A 16,929-nucleotide genomic window follows, 5' to 3' on the forward strand; every position below is an offset into this window, starting at 1 on the left:
TCTAGGTTGTGCATCAACTAGCAGTCGATCCACAATCTCCCTGACACTTTAGAGATCAAAACAGGGTTGGCATTTTGGAAACAAAAAGTAATTTTGGAAGAAGACATGAAGTTGTGCTCAAACTGCTCTATCAAAATCCATCTGTCGGCTTTCTGCAAAAAAGATGATAAAGGCAAAGTTGCGATGCAACATCATTTAGAAGAGGAAATCATCATGTTGTCAGAAGGCTAACATGGGGAACAACATTGGATTGAAAAGGATTGGGCGATTCAATTTTCCTCAAAATGTAGCAATGACTCAACAAAGTTTCTTAGGATGGACAAATTTGATTCACAGAAGGCTGCTATCGATGAATCTTTTGTTAATGAAACACACTCCTTTGCTCTTTCTAAAAACAAACTTTGGATGATGGATATAGAAGAACCCGCCTTTGAATAAATCAGCATGTGTTGATGCCACCCAAGGGAGATGTGCGCAGGATGTTGGGTGGAGTTTGGAGAATCCCTTTTTTGAAGAAAGAAGATCGCTACAAATGGAGCACAGGGGGAATCTAGAAGAGCAAAAAATCCCTACAATACAGGAAAGTAATAGCACTAGTCAGGAAGAACCCCAAGTGGAGAAAATGGATGCATCCTCAACAAATCCTGTGAAACAAACGGAGAATCCTATTGTTAAAACTTACCCGGAGATTACCATGGCCCAAGAACCTGAAAGTTTACCGATCGTCTCTCAAATGTTGATTGAAAATTTAGACCCAATTATGGAGGATCCGGTTTTTAAAGACATTCAAATATTACCGATAAGAAATCTGGAAAGCTCTTTTGAAGGAGTAAAAGATAGTGGAGGGGATCTTCTAGATTCAAAGTATGAGGGTGAGTCATCCTATTCACAGGATGGAGATGATGAACTGGGTTTTTCAGCCCTAACAGGAACCCATGAAAAACAAACTCTGGCAATGACTCTATCTCTCCAATCAAAAGCTAAAGTGGGAGAGAAAAAGAAAAGGGGTGCCAAATCTAACAAGGCCAAGTTGGAAATGGCGGTCAATGCTGCAAGCCAAAGCAAATTGAGATCGAGAAAAGGCTATGCCCTGGGACCAATGTGGACCCTATCGTGGAATGTCAGGGGCTGCAATGCCCCTGACAAGATTCGCTTGATCAAATGGTGTCCTGATCAAGTGAGAACAGACATTGTTTTTTTGCAGGAAACAAAGATCAAAGAAGAGGATTTTGGTGTTTTTTCTAGGAAGTTTCAATCTTGGAAATGTAGTCTTGTGGGAGCTCAAGGTGCCTCTGAAGGCCTTGCTGCTCTTTGGCGAGAGTCAGTAATAGATTTGGTTGTCATTAGAACCACCCGATGGTGGCAGTGGTTGAAAATTAAATCAAAGCAGTTACAAACTTGTTTTTTCTTTATCAACATTTATGGGCCTAACAACTCTAATATGAAATTGCAGTTGTGGAAAGAGTTATCAGACATCATGAGGAATGACAAGGAAAAATTGTTCATTCTTGGTGGAGACTTGAATGCTCTAGTTCGCCCTTCAGACAAAATGGGTGGTGTGGGCTGGAATCGGTAGAGTCAGAGAGACTTTAGTGCTTTTGTCATGAATTCTGGGCTTCTTGAGATTACCTTCAGAATGGGGGAATTCACCTGGACTAATAGGAGGATTGGTTTTCTGAACATAGCAGAGTGGTTAGATAGGTGTTTTATTGATGGGGATTGGACGGAGAGCCGTTGTAACTGTGTAGCTGAAATTCTACCTATAACAAGCTCAGATCATTATCCTATTTGCCTCAGAATTCAACAAGACAATGCTCCGGAGAGATGCCCTTTTAAATTTGAAGCAATGTGGCTATGGGATAGCAATATCAAAAATCTTGTGGAACAATGGTGGAGGCATATTCCGGAAAGACCAGGCAACAAAGCCTTTATTTTTTTCAAAAAACTACAGTTTTTAAAGGAGCAATTCAAGAAATGGAATAGAGAATCTTTTAGGAATATTTTCAATGAAAAGTTAGAACTAGAAGAAGAGTTAAAAGCACTTCATGAACAAATAATCAACCAAGGAATGGATGAAGAAGCTTTATTTAAAGAAAAACATTTGAACAAAGGATACTCAAAGGTGTTAGCTAGAGAGGAAATCTTTTGGAGACAAAAATCTAGGGAAACATGGTTGAAAGATGGAGACAGAAATACAAAAAATTTCCACACTTCAGTCAAAGTCCGGAGATCTCAGAACAAGATTTTTTCCATAAAGAATAATGAAGAGGTGACTGTTACAGATTTAAATTAGATTAATTTGGAGGCAATTAAACATTTTTCAGATATCTTCAATGGTGAAGTGAACCATGGAGGAGATATGCATCATATTCTGGGGATTATTCCTTCAGGTCTTAAAGAAAAACACAACAAAATGTTAATGGACCCAGTGTCACAGGAGGAGGTGAAAGAAGTTGGTTTTGGATTAGGATCAAACAAATTTCCAAGGCCAGATGGCTTCCCAACCCTTTTTTATCAAAAATTTTGGGACATCTTGGCAAATGATATTGTGGAAGTGGTGGGGGAGTCAAGGAAAGGGGGTTTTGTTTTAAAGGATTTCAACAACACTTTTATAGCCTTGATTCCAAAGAAGGTAGAGTACACATCTTTTGATGATTTCCGTATTATCTCTTTATGCAATACCATATACAAGATAATATCCAAAGTTATGGCAAATAGATTAAAACTAGTCCTGGATTTGGTCATTTCTATTGAACAAAGTGGTTTTGCCTCGGGTAGATCTATTTATGAAGGTATCATACTCGCACATGAAACTATTCATTCCATTCCGACGGCAAGAACAAAAAAGATGATGGTTAAGGTAGATATAAGGAAAGCTTATGATGAGGTGAATAGGGACTGTCTTATGCAAGTCCTTTGGAGATTTGGTTTCAATAAGGAATGGATTGCTTGGGTGCAAAGTTGTATCAGCTCCCCTTGATTTTCAGTCATTATAAATGAAAGCCCTCAAGGTTTTTCTGAGTCTAAGAAAGGTATTCGGCAAGGTGATCCTCTCTCCCCCTTTATGTTCATTATTATGGCAAAGGTTCTTGGGCGGTTCATTTCCAAGAAGTGGTAAGAAGGGCTTTGGAAAGGTGTTCAAATTGCAGCAGGAGTGAATCCTCTAACACACCTGCAATTTGTAGATGATACTTTTCTAGCAAGGGATGCATCAGCAAGGGATGCTCGAGTCATTAAGGAGACTTTGGATGTGTATGAAAAGGCTTTTGGTCAGAAAGTAAATTGGTTCAAAACTGAAATTTTCTTTTTTAACACCAAACCATGTAAACAGAGGGAGATTCGCAGAATTTTGGGCATGAAAGTGGGGTTTCTTCCGAGTAAATATTAAGGAATTCCTTTTTTGGGGGGTGCAAATAAGTCTGATCTGTGGAAAAATCTGATTGACAGCTGCATAAATAGAATGGATGGGTGGAAAAGAAGATGGCTTACTTCAGCTAGAAGAATTTTAAAGTTAAGATTTGTTGTGTCTGCTATTCCAATTTTCTCAATGATGTGTTTAAAGATCCCGAAAAAGGTTATTAATGTAATTCAACAAAGGATGAAAAAATTCTTTTGGAATAGACCAAATGATCATGACAAAATCCCCTTATTGGCATGGGATAAAATCTGTCAAGCGAAAATCAAGGGCGGTGTTGGGTTGAGAGATTGGCACAAAATGAATATAGCTTTAGGGGCTAAACTGGTGTGGAGCATATACACTAATCCAGACCAAATGTGGGTCAAAGTATTGCGAGCAAAATATATGGATTCTCCAGAAGATCATAGAATTTTCACAATTTGTAACCCCCCTAAAGGGTCAGACATATGGAATTTCATAATGGATTGTCGAGGGGTGGTCACTGATCATCTCACTTGACAGATTGGTAAAGGGTCGAAAGCTAAGATTTGGGAAGACTCTTGGGCAAGTTTTTCAGCCATTAAAGATATAGGGGACTTCTCAGTGATAAAGGATCACCTGGTGCAACTTTGAGGTGATCAAGTTAAAGATTATATGAGGACTGTCGATGGGGATTTTGGAAAGGAATGGGTCTGGAAGGATCTTGCAACATGTCTGTCTGCTTATTCTCAGCGACGACTCATGGATGTTCAGGAACAAAGAATGATTTTTCTTACAGGCGCAGAGGATAGGGTGATTTGGTGTGGAGCTCAGGATGGGAACTATTCAGTTAAATTGGGTTATCAATTTCTGGAAGGTAGGGAGGAGAATCACTCAAAGGATCTGGGACCTATTTTGGAGTAAAGAGTGTCTTCTGAAAGCTGGTGCTTTTGCATAGTTAGTTGTTAAAGGCAGAATTCTAACGGGGATAGAAGGAAAAGGCTCGGTTTTATGGGCCCTTCCAAATGTGTGATGTGTAGCAAGTCAGAGGAGTTAGTGGATCATTTACTATTGAGATGTGAGGTAGCAATGAGATGTTGGTCTGATCTTCAAGAGAAACTAAATTGGCAGGGCCCTCTTCAATCCTCCCTCAAAGAAGTCTTTGAAAGTTGGCCAAGGCAGCCAAGCAAGTCGACCCTTTCAAGTGTACGGCGAATTAACCCCTCTTTAGTCATATGGGAGATTTGGAAAGAGCATAACTGTAGAATATTTCAAGATAAGGTTGAGGATGTAAGTAGACTACTGCTCAGAATTAATAGGGCTATTGAAGAGGTTGTAAGTGCAGCAGCTTCCCAATCTTTTTCGTTGACTTCTCCCTTTTACCTTAATGGATAGGAATATACAGAGAGCTTGGTCGGGAATCAAAATTAGGCATGGCTCACTGTCTAACAACAGGAGGCAAAATAAGAAAGCTTTGGATGCTCATTGGAAACCTCTAGAAAAGGGTTGGTTTAAAGTGAACTTTGATGGGGCGGCTCAATCTAGCAGAAATGTAGCAGGAGCAGGGTTTGTTTTGTAGAATGATTTTGGAGACTTAATTAAGTGTGGAGCCAAAAGATTAAGGAGATGCACGAATAATGAGGCTGAAGCGCAAACTGCTCTACTAGCAGTTAGATTGGCCAAAATCCAAGGTGTTCGAAATCTCCATCTGGAAGGAGACTCCCTGATCATACTTCAGGCCATAATGAATGGGGAGATCAGAGCATGGCATTTACAAGGATTTATTGCTCTGATTAAAGAGGATTTATATTTTTTTGAAAATTTCAAGATTAGTCACATTCGAAGAGAAGGCAACCAGACTGCAGATAGACTTTCCAAATGGGCTTTGTCCTTTGAGTTGGAAGGCGAAGTAAGATTGGAAGATTTTCAAGGGATCTCAACACTGGATGATGCGACAGTGCAATGAGTAGGTTTCAGACGTTAGGCTGGTGATGTCATCTTGCAGTATAATGTGTGGCTCCCTCTTGGAAAAGTTGATATGATGTCTCACACATGGGTTGGAAGGACGATCCGCTTAGGATTGGAAATGAAAGTTGGAATTGGCAGCGTTTATGAGGTGTACAATCTTTTAATGATAGTGAATGCACGACTCTTTCTCGAACATCACATCCAAAATCTTACACAAAGATTGGCGAGCATGTTAGGATGGGTGGCTGATGATGTGAATTCTCCAAGGACAATGGGAAGTGCGATGGCATGATTAGTAGGGTGGCATGTCAGACCAATAATTCAGGATTGTGGATGGCTTATAAAAAGGCGAAGTTCGCAAGGTTTACATTGACAAAGAGCGAAGCGGTAACATTCATGTGCAAAAATTGATTAGGGAGGAGGTGAATTGGCAAAGTGTTAGAGTTCTTAAAAATTAAAAACATGGAGGCAAATTTCACAGTGAGCACAAAAAAAAGCAAAAGGGTTTCAAGGGAGTTGTGAGTAAAGATAGAAAGTCAGGGTTATTACGCTTTAAGGAAGCAGAGGCAGTTAACACGGTAATGGAGGTCATGGGGCCTTATTTCATAGAGAATTCATCAAGGTGGAAGGTGAATTTGGATAGTATATCAATGGTTATAGCTTGGGGTCTGGAAATTGGTGAAGACATAGAAACGGTAAAGTGGGTTGTTACCTCCATTTTTTATGATGCTTTGCTCGATGGTTTGGAATCCATTTTGGAGTGGTTTGTGCCTAGAGTTGGACTGGACTATTCAGAAGGCTTTGAAGATGCAAAGGATGCCAATGAATTTGGCATAGTTTCTTTTGTTCGGTGGATTGGGAAGGTGGATAAGGAGGCTTATGTGTTGGAAAGAGCACAGGGTTGGGAAAGACTCAAAGAGATAATTCTGCGTCATGAGAGGGAAGACAATGAGTTGACACGGGCATGGCCGAAGGTGATTCCCAGAGGAAGGCGATCAAGGGTAATGAGAAGGAGAGCAGCTGGTGCAAACTTCACAGATGATACTGGTTTTGTTTCTGTTTAGACTGAGCTGAAGCTTTAAAGACTATAGATATTACATATAAAGTGTCGTAAGATAGTTTTAGTTGTTTTTACAATGCATAGTAATATATGGCAGTTTTAGTTGGGTCAACCCTTTTCTGCAAGATGCTATAGGGTTAGGATGGATTTAGCCGCAGGAGGTAAGGGACTGTGGTTTACCCTGTGTAAAGGAGCGACAAAGCTTAACAAAGTGGGATGGGTCTGTTGTTAATGGTGTTTTTTATTTTGCCTAGGGGTTTTGGAATTTTCAGTGATGAAGAATGTAAGGATAATATCCAAAGTAGAGCTATTTTGCAGTCTGAAGGCCCGAATTTTTGTTGTAATCTCTATATTTAATAATGCAATAAAATACAAAATATTACCGACCAAAATATATATATATATATATTATAAACCTAACCAACATATTCTTAATTGTGAACACAATTTATGTATTTAATAAAGATGATAATACAACAATCAAGGAAGTGCAAAGGCAGTAATCTTAGTCAAAGATAAATTAAACAAAGACTAAAAGTTAGTGATTTAGATGGATACACATTCTAAAGGTAGAACTTATGCTTTGAAAAGGCAGGGCTTATGAACCAATGAACAGTAATAATACTCTGAAAGGAAAACCAACATGAAATATATTAAGGACATGGATCTATGTAGATTGATATCCATTATAACAGAATAATGAACACTATGACAGCAAATATGAAGATTATTTATCACTATGACAGCAAATATGAGGATTATTTATCACTGGCTGCCTCACTGTCTTTGTCACTATGACAGCAAATATGAAGATTATTTATCACTGGCTGCCTCGCTGTCTTTGTCACAGTCATATATACTTACAGTTTCAGCGATCTACTATTATTCTGCAATATTATTATCATTCTAGCAAATTACTATTATTAATAGTAATATATTTGTAAATGAATCGAATATATTAAAAGAAATACCATTCCTTGACAAAATAAATCGGTTTAGTTAAACACCGATTAAGAGCAGCCATATCAAACGGTGCATATATGTCTTACACAACCAACTCACTAAGAATCATTGACGTGGCCAAGGAATGCATTGACTATTTTCAAGGAAGATAAGGAGGGGATTAGTAATTAAAGATTACTATAGAAGTTTCGATAACATTGATAATAATGAAATCAAAGACTTACTTTGTAAAAGTTCGTGTTACTATTATTTCCATTAAATAAGGCATCGATTTGAATTAAGAAAGTTGTAATGGCAGTTGTTACTAATATTTACTAATCGGTAACTAAGAATATGTGACCATTCACATAGGGGTATATTGAATGGTTGCATTTTTTGTTTGGAGTTAAGATATGACATATATATTATTATTGTAAATTCAGTTTGAAGGGGAAGGGGAATATGAATATGAATAATGCTCTGTGAATAATTCAAGAAAAGAAAGATAGGACAAAAAAAAGATGATGGACCATTGATCAGATTAGAACATAACTGTTATTGAGTTACAGGCAGTAACATCTGTGTTCTTGGTGGTATGCATGGGATGTGCTTAATATATGAAGCCCGATGGTGATATAAATTTAGATTATAATAATAATATAATTATAATAATAAAAATAAAATTATAATTATTATAATGTTTTATAAGAACTACCTCTGCAGTAAATATATAATGATAATACCTGAGAATAAATAACGTATATAAATATATATATAAAGTTATATGTACATTAATAATACATATTAATCAGATAGAATCCTTGTATTAATATCAGAAAGAAGCTTATTGGATTCATGTTAAGATAGTTTGTCTCCTAAACAATTTAGTTTATGTCATAAGTATCTTGAGAGGGATTATTTATGGTTAAAATAGGCCTAAATTTAGTAGGGGACATTAGATATCATCTTCACGCTTTCAAATTTTCTTTGTGCACACATAATTTCTGAGAGCATATTTGCAAGGAGATAAGAAGAACAATGTAGGTCATGAATTCGATGCTATGATGGTATAATGTTTTTGTCCACTGTGAATTCATCTTTCATTGGTTGTTTAGGTTATTTTGCTTAGAACTTGGTTTCGCAGTTGCCTAACGATTCTTTGCAGGTATTTCCCAAATTTACCTACAACATTTTCTGGTGAAACAGACATGAAGACATATTGCTTTCTGATCAAAATTGCAAATTCTAGTGTTTTGTAGGTTCTGGCAACGCATCTGAGGATTCCAATGATGCAATTAAAAACTCCCGAATATGATGAGTGCTGAAAATGACACCCTCTCAAAAAGATAGAACTCCTCCAAGTCTCATGTCCAAGTAATCAGTCACAATGTGATATTTGCAAAAATGAATAAATGTATTTAGGGCTGAATCAAGAAAAATTACATGGATAGGTCAAAAGAGATCCTTAATACCTTTCCAACACCACAAGAATCATGAAAATTGGATAAAAAAGCGAAAAATTATAATCACAAAAGTCCAAATGATAGATTTGACTTAAAACAACAATAACTTTTACCAATATAAAAATCTAATTATGAGACTTGCACCACTAAAAACTACGCAAAACCAACTTTCCAACAGTATCTCGTTTGTCAAACTCCGATGCTTGAGGTAAATGATATGGTGATTTGAAAAAATCATCCTAGTCAAGGCTTCAAGGACAAAAATGGGCCTCCTAGTGGCTCATAAGAGGTCCTCTATGTGACCTTGCACTAGTGGAGGTGGCAATGTCGCTAGTGGAAGCAAGGCACCAATGGATGCTAGGTGACAACACGACCACATGTTGTTGATGGTTAGTGGACCATCAGCTTTAACCATGTCACACAAATTAAAATGAAAAATCGTAGAAAATTTTGTCTAGATGATGATGCAGACACACATCCCTAATTATTTTATGAAATATAAAAAAAAATTATGTCAACCTCTGTGCAAAACTCTAGTATAGTACAAACCATACACATTTGTACAAGTGTAGGGATTGTACAATCAATGAACCATTGAAATTTTCAAACCCTCAAAAAAAGCCTCCAATTTTGTGTTGTCAAAATATAAAGCGTCATATATGAAAATAGTGGTTTTTGAGCGTTTTGGACTCAATGGCAGGGTCCATTTTGCACCAAAATGCACCCAACAAAATCTAATGCCCAAATTACTCTTAGATCTAAGGAGTTTGCAGATCTAGAGCTCTACTACCATTTAGGAGTTGACAGTGAACTCCAAGGAGCTGATAATGAGCTCCCACAGCCTAAGATCACCTACAAAACAAATGAATGCCTTCCACAAGAGAGTAGATCAAGAGGATAAATTGCTTGATTATAGTTGCAATAATGTCTGCAATAATAGCTGCTTCAAAAACTCTGCCACATTGTTTGGAAACAATTATAAAATGTTAAAAGGGTTACTAGTAGTCCAGATTAACCCTTCCTAAAAATTGTATTTTCTCAGCTTTAACAAATATATAAATACACACACATACATATACAGATACATACATACATATACATATAAATATGTGTGTGTGTTGATCTAGAAACGTTCACATGTACATACCTTTTTCACTTTAGAAAGAACACCATATCATTGCTTGGAAACAATTATAAAATGTTAAAAGGGTTACTAGTAGTCCAGATTAACCCTTCCTAAAAATTGTATTTTCTCAGCTTTAACAAATATATAAATACACACATACAGATACAGATACATACATACAGATACATATAAATATGTGTGTGTTGATCTAGAAACATTCACATGTACATACCTTTTTCGCTTTAGAAAGAACACCATATCAGACAAAATGGGAATTTAAATTAATAATGGAATAACCTCATCAATTTAAAAATTTAAAAGTATGGTTCATTGTATTTATAACCAAAATCAATAAAAATATTTTGTGAGAAAGTCACATATACCCAATAAGCGATGTATAAAATTGAAGCATGAATCTATAACAATCATACTTAGAATAGGCCCCACAGTTAACTCAATCAAGAATAAAGCAATTTAACATTTTTATTTCTCCAGCTCGAGGTTTCTAGTTTCCTATCTTTTAGTGACCTGTATTACTGCCTCCAAGTATACACTACTTTTGTATGATACCACATTCGTCCCATATTAAGAGAACTCATCTTGTTAGCCACACAAAAGAATATAGCATTTTTACAAATGTCAAAAACTTAAGCAATTAACATGCCTATCAGTCACCATCAGGTATGCAATATTACAGCAGGCTTGCATGACGAGACTCGTTCAGGAAAAGACAACCAAATACATAATTATAAAACTCGCTACCTTTTATAACTTCACCATTTCCTACTACTGCTTTAACATCATACTTGCATGCTCTAGTGCAATCGGGACAATATGTAACCTGTATTTCATTGAAACTATCAGAGACAGCTACATTTAATTCTAGAATTTTAGCAATGGTACAAGATAAACTAGTATGGAACCTAATAGGTTCAAGGGAAAATCCAACAGAAATTCAAAAACTGAAAGTAAGATATTGCCTTTTTAATCAATAAAAAGCTCAAGCATTCAATTTTTGAAAAAAAACTGAAACATGGATATAAAGTTTTAAGTCATGCAATTGAGAAACTTGAGAGGGTCAGTAAAAGAAATTCAAGATCTAACAAAGTAAAATAACTGCTACCGACATAGACGGGACACACAAGGTGCCATATCTAAACTGTTTGAAATAAGAAAAAACCAAAAACCAATCTGCTTGAGCAAGATTTAAAGAAACAGAAGAGTTTAAATCAAGTCACAACATCTTGATTCTCATCTAGCCCACAGACAAAGTGAGATATCCATTTTGAATAACATTATCATGTTTAGCACTGGCTATAGCATATCCTAGAGTAGCCACAAGATCCTGAATTTCCGTGTTAACAAAATAGTCATATATATATAGAAGGCGCAAGAAACATTTGGAGTAAATAAGCAACCCACATAAATGACGAAGAGAGGCTCTATCTCTATTCATTCAAGAAGCCTTGATGCACAAGACTTCTGGCGATAATTTTTCCAGAAAATGACAAGACTCGGGAATAAGGGTGGATTGGGCAGGCTGTCCAAGTCAGACAGGAGAATTGGAGTGGTACCAAACATAGAAAGACATTGTGTCATGGTAGAAGTCACTGAGAGTATAAGCCATCAGAATTGAAACATTATAAGAGGGAAGCAAAGAATACAGATCCACCACTTGAACATTACGGGGATCTGCAAGGAGATAAAAGGTGACAGATATGGTGGGATTAGCGGAGTGGGTTAAGAACATGAAAGGTGGGTATGAGGTGAAAATCGTAAGGTTGTGTAAGCATGGACAGGAGAAAAATCATTATATTTAAAGCAGTGTATTAGAAAACTGGCATCTGCATGATTGTCAACAATGTGGAACAACCTAAAACTAGAGGGGCTTCCATGCAAAGTGATAACCCCACAATGTACACCCTAATAAACTTCTGAGCAGCCACTTAAATTTGAAGATATTGGTTATATTTTTATAATGCTTATTGATAGGTAATTTAATATGATTAGTGTAATCATGTACAATGCCAATTGTTATGTTCGATAATATTGGTTATCTGCCAATATATTAATTGTTAATGGTTGTGTTCCTCTTGGCAACCATCGGGTCCTTTAAATATATTGTGTACATCAAAGAAGGTAGGAGGATATAGTCGAATCAATTGTAATCCTTTGCCGACCATCTCTAGTCTTCTTCTTTGTAATTATTTTATGTGAGAATAAAGATATATTTTACTCCTATATCTAGTATGCATTGTCATCTGTATTATTACCTCCTGTATTTAATTTATCAGATATAGCAGTTAACATTTGGCGTCGTTGCCTTAAAAAGAAATTGGGTCAAATTGAGTGATTCGTGCCCTTAGATCCTAATAAAGGCGGGAAGAGGCCATAAGGTGGTCAAGACCAAGCAATCAAGACATCTTTAAAAGAAATTGGGTCAAATTGAGTGATTCTATGAATGGACTATTGTTGATTTTATGGTAGTGCTTGTTAACCACAGGCAAACATCATATCTGTTGCCTTCCCAACCATAGACGATAAGCTCTTATCGTCACCCCCGAGCACACTACATGTCCTTCATATTATTCAATTCATGACCTTGCATATATATAAATCAATACCTCCTAATGGACCTCAAGTTGGCCATATACTTTTGGCGCCAAGGATAGGGTTAGACATGTATATTACAAGTGACATGAGTCTCCCTTAGTTGCAAGTTACATTTAACTTAATCACAAGTTACACACAAGTGGTTCGCCCAAATAGGGCCTGCCCCAAATTAGACTCATACAACTGAGATATCCAAATGCCAAGGCCTACAGGCCACTTGGCATTTTGTGCACTAGGTCGGCCCTAGAAGGGATCCGACCTAGCTACACATCAACAACTATTTAATTGGCAAATGGAGGAATATAAGGTATTCTGTCAACATGTAAGTTTTCTTGAAGCCACAACTCTCAACGAAAAGCAACCGAGGAAAGTATGTAAAATTGTGAACAATACATATCAAAGTATGAAGTGCAAAATATGTAATGTGGTCCATATAAATAATTGTCAAGACAAATCAACTTCATGGGAAATTCACAGGAAAAGAAAGAGGGAATTAGGAGGGATGGAAAACAAAAAGAAAAAACAACAAATGAAGGTCAGGGAAAAATTTAAACATTTCAAAGGGGAGTCGACGAGGGAGGAGAGTTTGAAAAATTAAGTGATTAAAATGCTAAGACCAAGAAAAATTAAATTAAAAGGAAAAAATTTGGGAAAGTGGAGGAAAATGCAAAATTGTAAAAAGTGATGGAGTCATAAAATATTAAAATATTAAAATATTAAAATATCCAAAACATAAATTATTAGGTCAATGGGAAGAAAAGTAATAGTCAAGAAAATTAAAGAGGGAATATTAGAGGAGCCCAAATCAAAATATTAGAAAAATATTACTATAGAAGTGAAATAAAAAATAAAGTGAATATTAGAAAAGTGTGGTTGACATGGACAAGGAGAATTATAAAAGAGAGAAAGCAAAGGAAAAGTCCCCATTTATCTTTCACACTTCAAAGTGCACAACAACTTGTCATACGATTTTATTTGTGCAACACCATACAAATTCCTCAGTGTCTTCCAAGTGTACAGCTATTACGCCACTCAACCATACAGCTTAGGGATTGTGACAAAGCTCGACATAATTTCTTAGTTCATATTATACGGCCTCTTTGTCTTCACAACGTGTGACATCATATGGCTTGCAAACACATCAAATATTTTAGAGTATAGACTTTGGCTACTCACGTCGTATGGCATATTAAATCTCCTTCCATTTGTGTGCAAAAATTACAATGTACGGTAGGTACCCTTTGTCAATGTACAACACTTTATACACATCATACGACTATTACAGATATTTGTCATACTACATTCACTTGCCCACATCGTATGGACTTATTCTCCTTGCAGCGTGCGGACTTATTTGTTTATGTAATCGCATACAATGCCTATTGTTAATGATAATATGATCGATAATATTGGTTATCTACCAATGTATTAATTGTTTGTACTAAGTGGGTTGTCACTCTCGGGTAATTATAAGCATCGGTTGGTTGATGCTTGTGTTCCTCTTGGCAACCATCGGGTCCTTTAAATATATAGTGTATGTCAAGGAAGTTAGGAGGATATATCCAGATCAATTGTAATCCTTGGCCAACCACCTCTGGTCTTCTTATCTGTAATTATTTCATGTGCGAATAAAGATATATTTTACTCTTGTATCTGGTATGCATTGTCATCTGTGTTATTACTTCCTGTATTTAATTTATCCGATATAGCAGTAAACAATTAGCATTTAAAATTAAATGTTGTGTCAGTTACTAAAAATTTAAGAAAATAGGCACCAAAGATGGGGTGGGTAACATTGAGAAGACCAAGGATTAAAGGATCTTTCTTATTCAGTAGTTTAAACTAGATATGGATGACATGTCAGAAGAGAATGTTGGCCCAGAACAGATTGGTACTATTTGTCACAATGAATCTGGTAAAGCTCTTTTCTGGTTTGCTCTTGGCCTTGGTATTTGCTCCAAAAACATGAAAAAAACCCTTGGCACCCAGCTGGCATTCTAATGGCTAAGAGTGTGAATCTTGATTTTTGAAAGGAAAACTTCACATGTTTTTATTTTAGTATATTTAAAGAAATTGCATTTTAGAATAGTCTCGAGAGTAAAGCTGAGCATTAATGATTAAAAGCACCTGGGCTACACCCTTATTGCTAAAGAATTCACATGCTCGAAAACCACTCAAGCTTAGCTTGCAAAATGAAAGCCAACTGCTATCTTCAAACTTGGAACTTCTCTATACTGAGCAGCGAGGTATCTTCCTAGAAAGTAGCTTTGTTGCTTCATCTCCAAAGGGAACAGATTGCTGCCAACTGAAATGTGTACTAAAGACTATTGCAGTTGTCCCTAGACACCCAATAATCATCAAGAAGAGGTCATCCCCAAGAAAGTGTAGTAGCCAAAAGGAAATTAAACATAGTTTGTGATTAACCCCAAACCCTCTAACAGTTGCACACTTTCAAAATATATTGTCAGCTATCTCTCCCTTCCCACACGGGGCAAAAAGCATCTGCTATGACAACTAAACATTGATGCATTACTAGCCATCCTATCACCTTATGTTTCAAGAAGTTTCCTGCTTTCCCCATGACTTGACACCATCTCCTTACTCAGCTCTACTATGCAACTAAAAATTGATGCATTACCATCTAAGTTGCCGGTTCAAGTTCAAGCTCGGGTTCAAGTTCACAGGTTCAAGCCAATTTTTTTATTTTATTTTTTTTGAGGGGGGGGATTATGTTCAAAATACACCACCATATTTGTAGTCAAATAACACAGCAAAATATACCACCATATTAATAGTCAAACTCAAATCTCATGATATGTATTAAACTTTAAAGTTAAAAAATAATCTTGTCAAGTGTCAACAATCAGCCATCATTGATCATTGATCAAATATCATATGGGTCATCAAAAATATCATCATCATCATCATCCATATTAGATGACTATCTTCCTGTAGGTCATTTGACTTGGGTTTACTTGGCATGACAATCATTTGTGATAATGAGCTCTATACACTGTAGTCTCATAGACTATGACTGGCATTTCATAGATAACAACTTGATGACTATCATATCCATGGCTCTTCTTAGAACACTGAGATACAAAAGATACTCTTCATAGAACACTATGGTCTCTCTTTTGATACCACTATCATTTGAAGTTTACTATAACTCTCTTGGTGGCTTATCCATACACTGTCTTTGTTGGTGCTGATCACAAGGTCTTAACGCATATTAAGGCTCATTTTTTTGAGTTTATAGGACCTTGAAGTGTGTCAAGAATTTGGATAAGGCTTAAGGTATCCTTAAAGTAATGAACTGGCCCTGAGATTTTAACATGGTTCTAACCCTTCCTCACTATTATCTACAGATCACTGCCCCAACACACTTGATAGAGTGCTGAAGGCAGTCATTTGATACTCTTGCACACACAATCCATTGTCCTTAACAATGATAAACATGATTCATGCAATGTTATAAATTTGATAACATTAGAGATTGAGAATTGAATATGCAAGGGTTTATGATTTATTTTAGACCTTCCACTTTGTTTCAAGCATAGCAACCTGGTGATTATTCCTTGATGCCGTGGTTTTCACAACATTTTTACCACTGCTATAGATGGATACCTTACAATAAAAAGTAGAAAACAAAAGTTTAAAAATATTCAAATTCATTGGCTGGACACATCTAGAGGTGAAATTCGGCTCGGGTTCGCCTAGGTTCGTCCGGGTAGAACCCATAGGTTGTGGGCAAGACCCTAGCCGAACCCACATAGGACCGGACCAAGACCAAAACCTAGTAAGAACCAAACTAGGACCCAGGGGGTGCAAGTGAAGGACCCGGTAACATAGATTACCATCTATCCCATCACCTTGTATTTCATCAAGGTTCCTACTTTTTGTATGACTTGACACTACCACTTCCATCTCACTTCAACCTCCTTGACCCGCCATTGCTTGTTCAAGGATGATAATAAGAAGATTATGAATCCCTTTTCTATATAATGGGGCAGGGTGTAGGCCTTGCTCCAGAAACAAGGCAGAAAAAACTAGCCAGCTATTCTATGCCCCCAATCGCTATAAAAAGTGAAATCACTGGCCCCAAGAGTATGATGGATGTAGAGTCGACCTTGAAGGCATTGCCCTCAATAATGCAGTCTATGACCTCAAAATGGTTAAAGGTGACATGGCCAAAATTATGAAAACATAGTTTATCACCCCTCTAGGACAGATTTTAAATGTTGTGTTTTACCCATCAAACATTAAGATATCCTTGCCCTTAGCAACTTAGATACAATTATCAACTTTTGAGGTGTAGACATAGTTCCATAGAGTTTCCTGACAGGGGGACGGGGGGACGGGTTTCGGGGACAGGGAGACC

At 36.7% G+C, this 16,929-nt stretch overlaps 1 protein-coding gene across 2 annotated transcripts in view; it reads right to left on the reverse strand.

Moving 5' to 3' along the window:
• Window positions 1-10,400: 10,400 nt before the first annotated feature.
• The window catches only part of LOC131066778 (uncharacterized), a 99,295-nt gene continuing 92,766 nt past the window's right edge, over window positions 10,401-16,929 (reverse strand). For both annotated transcript variants that reach the window (XM_058001616.2, XM_058001617.2), the window contains one exon: window positions 10,401-10,776. In XM_058001616.2, coding sequence (XP_057857599.2) covers window positions 10,627-10,776 — 150 coding nt within the window. In that variant the 3' untranslated portion in view covers window positions 10,401-10,626. The remainder of the gene's footprint in view (window positions 10,777-16,929) is intronic.

This window comes from Cryptomeria japonica, chromosome 2, assembly GCF_030272615.1.
Source record: "Cryptomeria japonica chromosome 2, Sugi_1.0, whole genome shotgun sequence".
NCBI classification, from domain to species: Eukaryota; Viridiplantae; Streptophyta; class Pinopsida; order Cupressales; family Cupressaceae; genus Cryptomeria; species Cryptomeria japonica.